This window comes from Nycticebus coucang, chromosome 14 (assembly GCF_027406575.1).
Source record: "Nycticebus coucang isolate mNycCou1 chromosome 14, mNycCou1.pri, whole genome shotgun sequence".
NCBI lineage: Eukaryota > Metazoa > Chordata > Mammalia > Primates > Lorisidae > Nycticebus > Nycticebus coucang.
Window position 1 is genome coordinate 51535284 of NC_069793.1, and position 16808 is coordinate 51552091.

Consider the following 16808-nt stretch of genomic DNA (forward strand, 5'->3'; position numbering starts at 1 on the left):
CCCAAGGTACTTTCAGTCTCTCTGTTAGAAGTCCAAGGTCATTATTTTTTAAGAAAGGTTTTTTATCCCAAGCCAGATTTTTCTGCTATCTTTGAGCTGCTTCCACAGTGCAGGGAGCCAAGATGCAGGCCAGGAGTCCAGGCTGAACATCAGGGAGGTCTTACTGAAGGTACTACCCCTTACTAGTAAAGACTTTGGATGAACTATCCTTTCTGGGCCTGTTTGGGGGAATGTCATTGGGACTACAGTGAAAATTAAAGGATACAGTGTATATACACGTACCAACGCACTTGCCACAGTGCCCAGTAAACAGAATCCAAGGTTTTTGTCATGCACGTGTGCTACATCCACCTGAATCCTGAGCCCCACAGTAATACAGAGGACAGGGGTGATGGCTTAGTGTGCAGTCCAACCTCTGAGGACAGACGCATGCCACAGGCAAGAACCATGCTGTATGTATCTCTATACCCCACCCTGTTCTACCTCGGTTCCTGGTATGTGCCTAGCAAGTTGCTCAGTGGCTGGGTTTGTGTGCTAAGGCCCTGTCATGTCACCAATGAACACAGGACTTGGCTTCTCAGGGTAAGTCTGGGATCCACAGTCAAGCTGCTCTGCAAAATGTATGTTGACTTCAATGACGCACTAAAGAGAGACAGGCAGGCAGGCAGGCAGGCCGACGGACTTGTGGTTTAAGAAACTCTGACATGTAAAATGCAAAGTTCCAATTATTGAGCCTAAGGGACACTTCAAAAGGACCCTGGCCTCAATATTCTTTACTGTCCTTCATCTCTCCCTCACAATACCGAAAGCAAATTTTATTGCCAACAATATACACTTTTGCAGATAAAAAAGGTGACCCACACTTTCATTTTCTTTATTTTTCATTGATACCGTATGAATACAAAGTTTCTAGAAAGCTACAAAATGTCTACCACTTTATCAAGAAGGCATCAAAATGTGTCACTTTGCAAAGACATGAAAACACCTGCAGGAACTGACACAAAAATAGCATTTTTAGAGTGATGAAATAATTGCACTTAACTGTCATGGATATTAAAGTTATCACACATATGTACCGCGAAAGCTAGAATACATTTTCTTTTTTTACAAAGCACTTTATAAAAAAATTCTCTGCACACAAACCCTATAATTTTCATATAACTATCATACTAAAGATAAATTCACTTTAAAGCCAACACTTAGAACATTTTTAAACAGAAAGGTACCGGTACCTAAACACAGACGTTAACAAATACAAGAATACTGTACTGCCAAGAGGTTTAACCAAACACCTTTTGAAAGTTTCTGCAAATAGGTTAAGAAAAACATGTGAGCATTTGCACACCCCCATCCCCATCTCGCCATCTGCCCAAGAGGAACCCAAATGCCCAAAGGCAGGGTCCACAGCCCACTCCCAGCAGCAGTACAATAATGAAGGAACCACTGACCAGATAAACGCTTACATCACAAGCCCATTTCCGTACACGTGACAGGAAGACGCAGACCAAAGCCATTTAGAATGTGAACAAACACACGTGGCAAAAACCAATTTACACAAAATTTAAGCATATTAAAGAATTAAAGGCTGTTCAGGTTTCTCTTTGAAACCTTAAAAACAAATTTTTTTTTTTTGTCATTTTTTCAGGCACGTACTGTTTTTGTTTTTACTTTTTTTTTCCTTGTCTGTAGTCCTAAGACTATTGAAAAAGGCCTATTAGAAGTCGATCTTTCAAGGAGGTAACAGGGAGATGTATATATATTTTTTAAAGTTAAGTGCAGTTAATATCTAATTTACAATGAAACGAATCACAAGAAGTGACTAATGCAAAAAAAAGGAGGAAAAAAAAAAAAGATCCGGAGACTGGTTTCCAACTGATTTACACCTAGATTCTTGTCAGCCTCTCTTACAGAAAGGGGAAACAGTCTCGTCATGGAAGGCGGATGAAAGAGTCAGCCTGAGAGAGGTGGGACCTACTGGAAGCGGACGCCATTTAATGACCCACGAGAGGGACCATAAAGGCTGTCTCCCTACTGAAAACATGTAGTGTGGCTTGTGAGTGATTCAATGCAAATTCACAGAGTAAAACAAGTGACAGCTTAGGAAGTAGGACAATAAATATGAACATTTCATCTTATTTAATGAATGGTGCATGACTTCAGTGAAACTACCTTTTGCAATGCAATAAATTTTAAACACAAAACCTTCATTCTTAATGATAAGTGACAAGTTCATGAGAGAAAACTACTGTCAAACAAAGCACAGTCACAGTTGAAAAGAGAAGCAAGAAAACAAGAATGGGACTAATTTCTCCCAAGTTGTGGTATAGCACTGGCAGGGAAGGAGCCGAGAATCCGAGCAGCTAACTCTAACCTGGGGGTCGAGTCTATGTCTTTTTCATTTGATAGTTTTCATTTTGGTTTTTGTGTGTTTGCAGAAGTTTTTGTAAATACTCAGAGCTTGGAGTGGATAGAAATCACTCCTTAAACCTCAGAGCCCAGAAAGGGTATTCTTAAAAGATGCCAGGTAGAGACAGACCCCACGTATTAAGAGTACAGAGGCTAACTTTCAAAGATGTCTGATTTTATATGTAAGTCTACATTAGCAAAGAAAAATCTTTTTTTCTTTTTTTTCCTGGCTTCTTTCTGGCTGGTGTTTTTGCCTCCTTGTCCTTCCCCCTCCTCTTCCTGACCTCTATCGGTTTTCCCCATTTCTATAAAGTCTGGATAAAAGCCAACACGGACTTTAAAGAGTCGCCCCTTCGAGGGCTGAACGTTCTTTGAAAATGCCGAATTGTGAATGGTGCTCTTTGGAGGTTTCTCTAACACATTCGTACACAACACTCATTGTCCACACATTTGCCCTAAGAACACTTCAATTGTAATGACCCTAACTCACTTTTGTTCTGCACTGTCATCTCAGTTTGAGGCTTCCAACTTTCAAAATGGTATCACTGTGTAAACCAGATTAAGTGCGCACCGTCGTCTGAATGGAAAAAGGAAGTCTCCACAGAGACCAGACACGAACACGTGGAGGAGGAGGAAGCTGTGTTTCTGTCCACTGGCCGAGATCCTGTTGTTTGTGCGCAAGCTCCCTCACGCGGATGCAGGGCTAGGTGACGAGATGAAATGGCACACACAGCAGTTTCCGGGTCCCTCCTGCTGCAGTGTGCTACGGGGAAGTGATGCTGGGGCCCCACCGGCAGGCAGGCTAGCAGTGGGTGGGGACCACGTCGTGCTCTTGTGAACAGAGGCCTGTGGTGGGTTACTCATCCCGGTAAACCAAAGGCATTACGGTGATCTTGAAATATTTTTGGTCTCTCTACACATTTATCGTTATTATGGCAGCACTTTTCTAAGCTGGAATCTCAAACCAAAGGCACTTTCATGCTAGAGTGCAGAAGATTCACAAATAGCTAAGTATTTGGTCATGAATTTAAAAGGCAACATTAAAAGTACAATTTGCTTTCATAGTAAACTGCGGAGTTGCAACCTTTTGTTTTGGTATATACATTTGAGAGTGGGGTCAAAGAACTGACTTGTGTTCAGTTTCAGATTTTAGACCAAGAAGTCAGTGTCTTCTAGAACTGGAGGAAAATGGGCTTAAAGAAACAAAAAAGGAAAACAAGTCTTGCTTGTTCTATTTCAAATAGTGGGCCAATCCTTAAATGAATGCGAGGAATTGCTGTAAGGAAAGGCTGGCGGCACGGCTAAGGTATTACTAAGGCACTGCTTACTGGAACGCTTTGGCAGCTCTGAATTGAAAACTTCCTAAAAAAGTAACAGTAGTAAGAGAAATGCTTCCAGCTTACAAAAGGGCTCACAGTTCCGAGGCAGCCTTTTGCACTGCATACCCTACATGCAACATCTCGAAGATTTAAGGCTTTTCAGAAATGACAAGTGCAGGGCTTTGCCACAGAAACATCAACATAAAGAAATAAGCAATGCAGACCCTCCTAATGTCACAGGGGTGAACACCGACAGACAGAATTAGTTCTACCCTTCGTTAGTTAGTCCAGGTATAGTGTACCAGAGCATATACAAAATTATACGATAGGTACCTGGTTTGTAAAATGGACTGTCAGCTCATAGGATTTAAATAATTTAAGGTTGTACAAAAACAACTGCTAAAGCCACCACAGTATTGAAACCTAAAGACGACTTGGGTTTAAAAGTCATTTGGGGACTTTTTAACACCAAGGACTTGGAACTGGGGCTGTTTTTTTGGCTGGTGTGAGTGCAGAACTTTGCTGCTGGGATGCTTAGCAAATACAGAAATTTGACCTGGAGCCTGTGGCAGGTAAATTTTCCCCAGAATAAGTGAAAAGGCTCATCAGCTGCATGTGGACGCCTCAGACAGCTGCTCTCAGGCACGACACTCCAGTGGGGGCAGTATCGGGGTGATGCTACTTAGCACAGGGGTCCTGAATCTCCCCCTTCTGATCCAAGCCTGTCACACATCCTTATGGATCATTTAAGCTAGAGCACCGAAGAACAGCCTCCACCAAGAGAGGCTAGAGGCCAAGGATTAAAGGGGTGGGAATCCTACAAAACTACTTATTAACAAGTGGGTCATTTGGACAAGTCATCTTGCTTCTAGGTCTCAACTTTCTTGTTCACAAAATGAAGGAAGAGTAGGCTGTGCTCTCTTTTAGATCAAGAAGGGAAAGTTCTGTTTGCCCTCTGCTGGAACTTATCCCCCACCCCAAAGAAGAAATGTTCCAGAGGTTTCAACAAATTCTACAAATAGCACTGATTGTAAGGCAGGCAGAAGCAGCCCAGAGGAAATATACTGAGACAAGATGTTTGATGATGACACTCACGAGCTTGTAAGAAATAATGACAACTGCCGGGGATTTTTTTTTTTAACCCCAGCAAACTAAGAGATGAAGATCAATCAGAAACACTCATTGAAATAGGTGTGATTGCAGGGATGATGGTGACCAGCTGTTCCTAACTTCCCCAGGGAAGAATGAATTACTCGTTATAAAAGAGACTGATGTGAAACAGAAGTTTTGAAATAAGAAGAAACACGGAAACTGTGTCCTTTGATTAACATGCCCACCTACTTCCTGGTGACCTGAGACTGGCTCCCAGGAGAGAAGCCTCTGCAGGGGAAGTGGAGGGAAAACAACTTCAACTGTGCAATTGTGACCAGTAAGATCTAGTGCAGTGGCTCTGGGCTGGGGGTGAATTTCCACCCCATGGGATGTTGGGCAATGGTTGTGGAAACTGGAGGAAGAGGGGACTTAGCAAACCACCTATAATGCCCAGGACGAGCCCTGTATAACAAAGCATTGTCTAGTCCAAAACATCAAGAGTGCTGAGGTTGAGAACCCCTAGGTCTTGGGTAGCCTGGACATTCTAGGATTCTAGGACATGTTCTGCTTAAGTCCTGGATATAATTTTGGTCACTCCCTACGATGGAAAGGAATCCCAATAGACCAGAGCCCAGTACATCAGTGCCTCACTGCTTGGCTGTGGAAATTTGGCCCCCGAACTCTGCAGCAGAAGCATGAGAACAAAGCCTAGAAACAAACCTGGCATTGGAGGGTCAGCAGGAGACAGAACACCTGAAACAGGGTAGCGAGGACAGGACTCTGGGAAGGCATCTTCATGGGTTAAAAGCTTGGCTAGGTGGAGTGGCTCCTGCCTGTCATCCCAGAACTTTGGGAGGCTGATGTGGGAGGAGTGTTCGAGACCAGGAGTTCAAGACTAGCCTGGGAAATGTAGTGAAACCCCTGTCTCTACAAAAAATAGAAATATTAGCCAGGTGTGGTATCCCATCCCTATAGTCCCAGCTACTTGGGAGGCTGAGCCACAAAAATCACTTGAACCCAGGGGTTTGAGGTTACAGTGAACTATGACTGTGCCACTGCACTCCAGCCAGCCTGGGTAACAGAAAAAGACCTTATGTCAAAAAGACAAAAAAAAAAAAGAAGAAGAAGAAGCTGTTAGGACTCAGGGAGAAGACTGTCATATAGAATGAAGGACCAAAGAGAGATTTGGATTAGGTGCTATGATACCAATCCCCCCCAAGGGTCTAATCTGGGAGAGACAAAGAGAGGCCTAAAGAGTTTGGGGGTAACTAGACCAGTAGTTAAGACAGGGAAACTGTCCTGAGGAAAGCTTTAGGAGAACAAGAAGTAAACTTTTAAAAACCTTAGAAATGTTTCAAAAGCAAAAAGCAATCTTCAAGGTCACTTTAGTAAATCCACAAAATTCAACTACAAAGGCACCCAGGAAGAGGATATGGGTGGTGAAGCATCAGAGGGCCCTGCTGACCCTGTGAGGTCAGCGGCGGGGCATGCCCTTCTCTGTAAGCAACAGAACTGTCCTCTAGCTGGTCTTTTGGGTCCCAGAGTCTTTGGGCTTTCAAAAATAAATCCCAAGAACCCTCCTGCAGCATTAATAAGTCTCATTCCCCATACATGAACCAGATAATCTCTCCCCCTCACATTTTGGATGGCCCGGCTTTAAGCCATTTGAACCCCGTCATAGAGTCCTGGTCCTGGGAGAGAACGGGGTTCCCTTGAAGAAAGAAGGAAGGTAATTGGAGCAAAAGAAACATCCCTAAGAGGGGTGTCCAACAGAAGTCATTATAACAGGACTGGCCTATAAAAGAAGCTCAAGACCAGATGCAAGAGTGGACAACTGGGCAATCTTCAAAGGCTGCCCGTATCCAAGAGGAAGAGCAGCACAGCCCTTTTGGTTTGGGTATGGGGTGGGCATTCCAAATGGGAAAAGCTCTGCACTCTCTCCTCTGAGCCTCTCAGTGACCAGTGATAATTAGGGAGAGGTGACAGTTAGCCCACGGTTTTTCTGTTTGCCACAAGCTGGCCATACCCTCGTGCTCATGACAAGATACTGACCAGTGTACAAGCAGAGTCAAAGCAGGTGGTTGGACAGGGAAGAGGGCATGTAAGTTATTTAGGTAATTTTGGACTGAGTTTTTATTTTCTGTGTAAAAAAATCTTGACATGTTTTACAAGTTACAAAACTTATTTCCTGTTCTAGTATATTAGCATATTCTTACCCCTTATAAGAACACCATTTTCCTCTGGAAGTTGGGAGGGGCCCCAAACACTGAATGGAGCCATCCCAAGACATGTAGCTATATCAAACCCACTCTGTCTGAGCGATGCTGTGGGATATCTGGATTACAAAGTGGGATCTCCCCTGGAAAGAGAACATTCCAAATGAGCCTTTTTGAAAGGTCAGTGATTGACAGTTGGGCCTCTTGAAACTAAGTACTGTGATTTACTGAGATGTTAAGGAAAGGACTGTCTGTACAGCGGGTACATCTAAGTCTAGAGACACAGACTGAAATATGCACACATGTCAGCCCCTAAGCAAACGGGGTGCCACCAAATAGATGTTCAGTAAATGTGCTAACTATCTACGCCTGTGTGTATGCACATTCATACACACAGAGCTATAGTTACAGGTTAACAGGCATATTAGGCCACCAGAAATAAAGAAGTTATCCACAAGCTGGTGAGGATGCTAGCAATTCTCTAAGGAGCAGAGATGCTAAAACTGAGCCTTTTACTTGCCTGGTCAATAAAATTTTCTCCCAGCCACAGGATTCTCTATTCTTTGCATCTCACAGTGCAGTATTCATGCCAATTTTAAAATTTCATTATTAAATTTTGGTGGTTCAAATATTTACTCATCTTCATAAAAAAATTTGGTTGTCCATAATAAAATATAACTGGACAACACAAGACTATAAACATTGTAAGTTTAGATTTTTCAGTATTTATCTACTTATTGCAAAAAGAGCCATCTTTTTTTCATTAAATAATCAATCATCACATTAGTACAATACAATTTTATATTTTTTAAATATACTATATATGTTAAGGATAAGGGGTGAAGTTTTCTTCCTCTGTAATATCTGTTCAAGAGTTTAATGGATTAGGAGATTAGTTTTCACCTTGAAGAAAAAAGTACAAATTTGTCTCATCAGGATATTTCTACTAAGCATTTCTTAAGGCTATAGTTTAACATTTGGTTTCAAAAAGAAAGAAAGGTTTCATTTAAAAAATAATTTAGTGAATTACATTCTTCCATAACTTCCACCCTAATTAGTTACAAAGATAAGTCTAAAGATTCTTAGTTTTGTGTACTAATTTACATTTATATTTAAAGATTAATTTTACTTGTATCTTAAAACAAGAATTTTATGTTGGAAAAAAAAAAGAGAACTAAAGACATTTGTGTAAAAGCTATGAATGTCCCGTGGCAAATGCTCTGTCTCAGTATTTTCTACCACAAATAGAAACAGGGCTCTGCGGAGAGAGACGTGGATTGTTAGGTAATCACCTTTCCCGAGGAACTGCGGGCTGCAGATCTGAAGAACACATAGAAACAACTCGATTTCTCTTTTTACAACTGTACCAGAACTTCACAGCTACAAAGATAGTATGAACACATGAAAAAATGACTCCACTCAAACAGGATTTAGAAAAGTTGGGGTGACCTCGGGGCCAGGGCACCACCCTGCGTGGTGAGGTTTACAGTCAGTCGTTGGATAATGGACAGAGTGTGTGTGTGCACATCCGTGTGTATATACAGATATCTATATATATAAATAACCATGTTCAGTCCTTTACAAGCCTGTAAATGTGATGTTGTGCTCCATGTTCACTATTTGAAACTTCAAATACACAGGCCATGCAGAGGAGGGTTTCTTGTGTATCCCTGTTTGTTACCACCTGTTAAGATAAAAAAAAAAAAAAAGGTACGGATATATAAGACCACTCAGTAGAAAGCATATTCCATCTGTGCACAAGGTCTGTAATTTAATAAGAAAGGAATAATAGTTTTAAGTCTAACAGAGATGTGCTCAGCCTCACTCTGTGTGTGTCCTTTCAAACTCCTGGCCTCACATGAACCTCCTGCCTTGGCCTTCCAAAGGGCTGGGATTACAGGTGTGAGCCACCACATCTGGCCGGTTTATGTCCTCTAACACACATTCAGAACCATGTAGGTACAACTTGAATCACACCGAAGCTTGGACACTAATATATATAATACGACCTTATGGACAGAAACTCACCCATAATCTAAACCCAAGAAGAGACCACAAAAACAAGTACAGTTTGTGGTTTTGGTTTTCTTGGGGCTTTCTTTAGATTTCTTTACACAAAGAGAATTTTCTGTAATTATGTCTTATAGGACAATCATTTATTCTAGTAAATTGTCTTCTATCTTTTAAATTTTATTTTTTATCTACGCATAGTGATTACATATATTTATGGAATAGAATGTGATGTTGGTATCCATACGGAGTGGAATGATTAAATTAGGTTAATCAACATATCCATCACCTCACATGCATCTTTCTTTGTAGTGAGAACATTTAAAATCTACTCTTTATCCTATCCTAGTCTTAAACTTTTGTTAAATTTTGTTTCACAACAGGGGGTGGAAGATATAGCTCTACAAAGGCTTCAGTCACACAGGATTAGCCAGCAGTGCCTGGACTCAGCAAAGTATCTACCAAGTAAAGTAACAGTGGAACAGGTAAAATCATGCCAAATGACAATTCTTTTCATTGATACAGGTTTTCAAAATGCCTTCCGAAATTCTCATCTATTCCCTTCTTGAGTGGCACTTCTCGAAACCCTCCTCTGCTTCCTCAGGCCCACGGCCTCAGCCTTTTCAGCTTCCTGCAGATCCTGAGCTTTCTGGCTCAAATCACTGCAGACCCTGCCTCAATGTCCCATGCCACACTCAAAATGAATTTTCCAAAAGCAACTCTAATTGAATTACTCAAAATGCTTCCATGACACTCTGTTATTTTTGTGCCTGCTCAAGCCAGAGCAGTGTTTGAAACTAGCTTGGATTTGAGAGCCTTGTTTCGTAGACCTAAGGAATAAAGTCTCCCAGTACTTCTAATTTTCCCCTCACAGCACACCGTGCTATCTGTAAGCACATAGAGATACGTATGTTTTTTAACACCCATCTCACCTGAGGAACAAGGACCATGCACCATAGCCATTAATACTTGCTGAATGAAGGAAATTCACACTAAAATAGCCAACACATATTGAGTGCGGCATCTATTCAGTGTTAAAGACTGTACCCAGATTGTTTCATATACTATGACAATAACTCTCTGAGTGAGTGCTCTCTGAAGCTGAGGGGTTAATTTCTTCACGGCTGTCTATTACCTGACCCACATCTTTTAACTATCTCTTCCTCAGGAAACCTTTCTCAGACTTCCCCCTGACTAGTAGGTCAAATCTTCCTACTCCGTGCTCTCTTAATCCCATGCTGTCGGCCAGACAGCTGGAGTTCCGGTTTACCTTCATTCTGTCGTGGTGTGATGAATGCTTACCGTCCCCGCCCCAGACCCTAGCATGGAGGCCACCTGTTTAGTTCACCAGAGCCTGGCACCTGGTACCTAAGCAGACAACCAGGAAATGCCCCTTTCCTTGGATGTCTGCTTACCCATCAAGGCCACAGCCTCACCCAGTTCACCTCAGCCACCATTACCTTAGAATGGTTTATTTACAGTGATTTTCAACCGCTGTGCTACGACACACTGGTGTGCTGTGAGAGGATCTTGGGTCCGCCTCCAAAATTTTTAAAGATCATTGATTAAATTATCTTCAAAAGACTTTATAGTAAGTATATATTTTTTATTTATTTTTTTGATCAACATAATTTAAGTGTGTCACAGAAGTTTAACTATAGCTTCAAGGGTGTGTGAGATAAAAATGGTTGAAAAGCACTGATGTACTTCCCTGAAAAGCTGTGAGGGACTACGTGCCAGGCACTGTATTTTAGGTGCACTGCATCCCAGCATTCACTCTCCCTAATTTAGCGAATGGATGAAAACATTCTTAATGACAACCTCGAGGTAGAGGATATAGACTCTGGTACCTTGTTTACAAGGGAGGCAAAACTCTGATCTGCCCAAGGGCATAAACTCAAGTCTTCTGATTTTGTGACTGTAACATATATTGCCAAGTGTCTTTTCAACCAATTCGAGTCTTAATTTACATCGATCCCTGGCTCTGTGACCTCAGGTAGGCCTGACAGTCCTTGTCAGGATATAATGGGAATAAATACATGGGAATGAAAATGACCTCATAGCTATGCTGTGAGAATTTCATAACATACACATGTATAAAGGTTCTAGAACAGTGCCTAGATCCTTTACAATCTACTTTCTCAAAACTTTCTACAAAAGAATGTACAGTAGACCCTTCAATACCTGCAGGTTTTACATGGATGGATTCAACCAACTGCGGATTGGCAATGTTTAGGGAAAATAAACCAATAAAAAACAATAAAATAAATAAATAAAATAAAAAAACAATAAAAAATAAACAATAAAAAAACAACTGTTTTAAATAATACAGTATAACAACTATTTACACAGCATTTACACTATATTAAGTATTATGAGTGATCTAGAGATGATTTAAAGTATACGGGAGGATGTGTGTACTATATGCAAATACTACACCATTTTAACGAAGGAAATTGAGCATTAGAGTTGAATGGATTTTGATATTCTCAGGGGCTTCCAGAACCAATCCCTAAGGATATTGAAGGGCAACTGTAACTGTCTTAGGCTTCCTGATTGAGATTCAAAAAGAAAAAAAGAAAACGAAAGCTTCTATTAGACTTCATGTTAAATATAACTTCAAAAGACAACAAATACTTGGCACACGGTTTAATTTCCACTGCCAGTTCTGCCGCCATCACTAGGGCCTGACAACTACAGGTTAAGCTCAACTCCTAAGTCATCCTGATGAAATCAGAAATTCTACTTTATCAGCTAGTTGGGTCTGGAATTGATATTTTTTTTTGAGAGAGGGTCTCACTCTGTCACCCTGGGTAGAGTGCCATGTCATAGCTCACAGCAGCCTCAAACTCGTGGGCTCAAATAATCTTCTTGCCTTAGCCTCCCAAGTAGCTGGCCTACAGGCACCTGCCTCAATACCTGGCTAAGTTTTCTAATTTTAGGTAGGGATGAAGTCTCGCTCTTGTTCAGGCTGGTCTTGATGAACTCCAGAGCTCCAACAACCCACCCACTTTGACCTCCCAGAGTGCTAGGATTACAAGTGTGAGTCATTGCACTAGCTTGGAATTGGTCTTGATGACGCAGGCTTTGTATGTGATGCACCTAGTAAAATCCCACTAACCTTGTACAACAGCTGCCAGGTGGCCACATTCCTACATTCCCACTCCTGAGAAAGAGCCGAAAAGTACGATGGCTCCTATTCATCATAATAAATGATTAATTTTCATAATTCAGGAGTGCTGGCTTACTTTCAGTTTTTCTAAAGCTAAAATAGTTCTAGCATTTATTTATTTCTAGCTATTAAGTTCTTCGTAGCAAAGAAATTTAGTCACTTTATTTGACATTAATCTAACCTGAAGAGTTCTCTGGATGGCTATATTGGTTGAAGTCCCATGTTCCAAGGGAGTGTTACTCCTATGTACTGATGTTTTACTTAATAATGAGGTAGGTTACTTTCTGGAAAACATGTCATTAGGTGATTTGGTTGTTGGACAAACATTACAGAGCATATTTACTCAGACTAAGGTGGTCTAGCCTGCTCCACACGTAGGCTATAAGAACAGCCTTTTGATCCCAGGCTGTACACCTGTATACAATAACTCTCAGTAACAGGAGCCACACCTGTATGGCGTGTTACTATACTGAACACTGCAGGCAACTTCAAAACAAGGATAAGTCTGTGTGCATCTAAATATAGAAGAGGCACAGTAAAGTATGGTATAAAAGAATAAAATGGTACTTGTGTAGGGAGGGGACTTATCATGAATGGAGGAGGCTGCAGGACTGAAAGTTGCTCTGGTGAGTCAGTGAGTGGTGCATGAATGTGAACTCTCAGATGTGAAGGCCCCACTACTAGAGACTTCATAAATGCTGTACACTTAGGTCACACTAAATTTATAAGGAAAAAAGTAATTGTGCTACTACATTATGATGGCTACAGCATCACTAGGGGATAGGAACTTTTCAGCTCCACTATAATCTTAGGAGACTGCCACCATGCATGTGGTCTGTCCTTTGCAAAACACTGTTAAGTGCTGCATGATGATGGTCACACCGGCTCTATAGGTAATGGGTGCTTGATAACATTTTTCCAAGCCATATTTATATCAGCTGTGCCCTGTGATGTAGAAATTTAGGGATTTAAGACATCTTTCTTAGCATGCAGAAACAGATTTAGAAACAGTTTTTAAGAAACAGCTGAAACTTTCTCCAAGAGATGTAGGGTGGCCATCCATTCAGAGCACTGGTTAATTCCTGAGGCAACTGAAGGTCCACAAACAGGACACCACAATCTCTTCCTAACTCATCTGAGTGCTGAGGTGATACATCTGTCCTTAAACAGCAACAGAAGACACCCAGGTGCAGGTACCTGCTACCTGCCAGTGCTGTGAACCTTGAACTGCTCAATTGTCAGCCAAAGACCATTAGATAAAAGGGCAATAATGAAGGGTGGCAGCTGTGGCTCAAAGGAGTAGGGCACCGGCCCCATATGCCAGAGGTGGCGGGTTCTACCGGGCCAAAAAAAAAAGGCAGTAATGAAGAGAGTCATTAAAGAGCATTCATTTCAAACGTTTGCCCAGATTGCTGGTTTCTAGAGGGACATAGGGGTGGGCCTATTGAGATTCTCTTCCTGGAATAAATAAAAACTATATGCAAATGATCTGTTTGCCAGCATGTCTCTGTGCACTCGGACTCCCTGCAGCAACCCTGCCAATCCCCTATAGCAGTGGTCTTGACCTAACCATACAGTAGAACTACCTGGGGAGCCTTAAAAGTAAACAAACAAACAAACAAAAATCCGTGATGCTGGCCCCACTCCAGGGGTTCTGATTTTATTCACGTGTAGCAGGGCCTAGGACTCAGATTGCTTAAAGGCTTCCTGGATGAATGTAATATGCAGGGGGGTTTTAATCTTTAATTTTTTTCCCAGTGGTATATGAGAACTGGCTTCCACTGGCTGATGGAAGTTACAGTTAAATATTAAGAAATTTCACGAGTTGAACAGCCACTGCTAGCTTGAAGTTGCCCTTGGAGGGCATATTTACACCATAGAAATAGGCAAGAGGTATAAATCAGGGGTTTGGGGGAATTGGTAAAGAGCCTTTTTTTTCTCCCCTAAGCCAACACTCCACCAACTGAGAACCACTGAACCAATGGAAACAAAAACACTCGATAAAGAGTTACTGCTCTAGGCATGCTAGTAATAAAGTAGACGTTCAGAGGGCTGAGTATTTGGCCATGAGACAGCCTTGCTGCCCCTTTTAGCAAGATGTTTCTACCAAGTTTTGTTTTGGCTTTTTCCCCCCAGTTTAATCAAAGAATATTATTTTTAAAAAATGAGCCTTAGGATGACACTGTTCCTAAAAGCCTTCCTAAGTCCTCAAGTGAAGCTTCCAGGAAAATTTGTTTTAAAGTTAAATACTGTCCTAGGGAAAACACACACCCGGCAATGTCCAGGGACACTGGTGAGTTTCCCTACCACAGACCTTGAACACTGTTATTTTTTTTTCCTTTAGCTGCCCATTAAGATTTAACCAGATTTTTCAGCCCATGATGAACATTTTCTTCTTCTAGGTTCTGGTCATTGTGTTCTATTATGTTGTCCCATCTTAATTAGCATCTCACTTCTTTACAAGGCCTTGAAAATCCTTCATGAACTGAGTCAAGGTTATGTATAAACCTTCTTCTAGGTTCTGGTCATTGTGTTCTATTATGTTGTCCCATCTTAATTAGCATCTCACTTCTTTACAAGGCCTTGAAAATCCTTCATGAACTGAGTCAAGGTTAAGTATAAACCTTCTGACTCAGGTTTTACCTCATTTATGATTTGTACACCAGATTGCTGCTGAGACTCAAACTTGGCTAACATTGGAAATACCCAGGGAATTTAACACATATAGCTACTAGCTATAGAGATCTTGATTTAATTGCATAGGATGCAGTCTGGGTATCAGCATTTTTTCATGTTCTCCTGGTCTTTCTACCCTGCAGCCAGAATTGAGACCTTCTGTGCCCTATGGATGCTATAAGGTCAATGCTAACTGACCAGCAGGGGCCCAAACCAAAAACCTGATCAATTCCTATAGCCCAGGCCCCGGTGCCTCCCAGGCCCACTAGGAAAGAGATGAAACAGTTACCAATAAAATTGTGAAGTTTTCCAAAACACTGTTCATCATATATTTCTCTGGCAAGTGTTTGAGCTTGTGGATGAAGTTGATCATATATTCACACATCGGGGAGCGGTTTATTCGGTATACAAATCGGCCATTTTCAAACCTTGCATACTCTGTCTGTGAGGAGAAAAGGATTTGAGCATTTTTATACATTTGACTTCAAAATACGTGAAACAGATATCACTGCCTATAAAAGCATTTTACTTTTCAGCATGAATCATCTGCTATATGCCATCCTGTTCATGTAGTTTTAAGTAAAAAATCCTACCTCCAAACTTACTGCTATACACGGAATTCATTATTTTTCTGGAAAAAAAAGTTAGAAAGATGATAGCTTCAAAGAAGAGTTTGATAACAAAGGTGAGAAAAAAATGTAGCAGTCTTAGTGATTCTTTCCTTGGAGGGGATTGGTGAGAGCAGGCCCCAGCAAGCTACTATTCGTCAAAGAGCCCAAAGAAAAACCCTCTTTACTATGACAAAGCCACACAGGCTAACAACAAATATAGCTAATTTCTCTACTTTAGAAAAAAACTGGTTATTTCACACTGATCATTAGCCAAAAGAGGAAAGGAGGGAAAGGGGGAAGGGAGGAAGGATATACTAATATGTTTGCAGTTTGAAGATCCTATTGAAATACTCAGAAATAAGCAACACACTCTTAGATAACTTTGAATCAAAAGGAATTAGGAAGGAAATTACAAATTATTAGGAAGGAATTAGAAAGGAAATTACAAACTAACTGAAGAGCAATAAAAAGCATATCAAACCTTTCGAGATGCAATGGAGCTCTACTTGAAGGAAACCTAACGAGGCTGCCTCACACATTTTACCATTAAAGACGAAAAATCACAGAACTAAATGCATGTCTTTAAAAATTAAGAAGAAACCCACAAAATAAGCCCAAACCACAAAGAAACCAAAGGAAACCAGAATAAGAAATCAATAAAGATAAAAGCTCAAATCAGGGAAATAGAAATTTAAAATGTAGACAAAAAAACTGGTTCCTCAGAAAGACAAAATAAACCCCTCAGCACTTAAAAGAAGGAAAGAGTCCAAACCACAATTACCAGTTACAGGAGAGACAAGAAGACATAGGAGAGATTACTTCATAGACTTCTAAAGCAAAGAAAACCCAGTGGCTAGGGACGCTTTCCCCCCAAATTACGAATTGCTAATACTGATCCAAAAAGAAGTAGAAAATGTCAATGGATCAATTACTGGGGAAGTGACCAGAACTAGAAAGTTGTTTAGAGACCGTCCAGTGGAAAAGGTAGAAACCACAAAGGACCCACAACTTGGGTTAGACAGAAGGAATATGTCAGAGATCTAATGTACAACAGGATTAACTAGAGAGTTAATAACAATGTATTGTGTTCTGAACATATTGCTAAGAGAAGACTTAAGTGTTCTCACCACAACACATGAGGTAATACCTATGTTAATTAGCTTAGACATTCCAAAATGTATACATACTTCAAAGCATTATGTTGCACACGATAAAAATACAAGTTTTATTTTTCCATTAAAAATAAATAGATGTTTTAAAAAAGGTATAAAAACCAAATATTTTCAGAGGTAAGTTTTATGTAACT

The 16808-nt window shown here is 40.8% G+C and overlaps 1 protein-coding gene across 9 annotated transcripts in view; it reads right to left on the reverse strand.

The window, feature by feature from the left end:
* Positions 1–853: 853 nt before the first annotated feature.
* Positions 854–16808, reverse strand: part of TEAD1 (TEA domain transcription factor 1) — a 265733-nt gene continuing 249778 nt past the window's right edge. For all 9 annotated transcript variants that reach the window (XM_053560911.1, XM_053560915.1, XM_053560914.1 and 6 more), the window contains 2 exons: positions 15181–15333; positions 854–8717 (listed from right to left, as the gene is read on the reverse strand). In XM_053560911.1, the coding sequence (XP_053416886.1) occupies positions 8604–8717; positions 15181–15333 (267 nt within the window). In that variant the 3' untranslated portion in view covers positions 854–8603. The remainder of the gene's footprint in view (positions 8718–15180; positions 15334–16808) is intronic.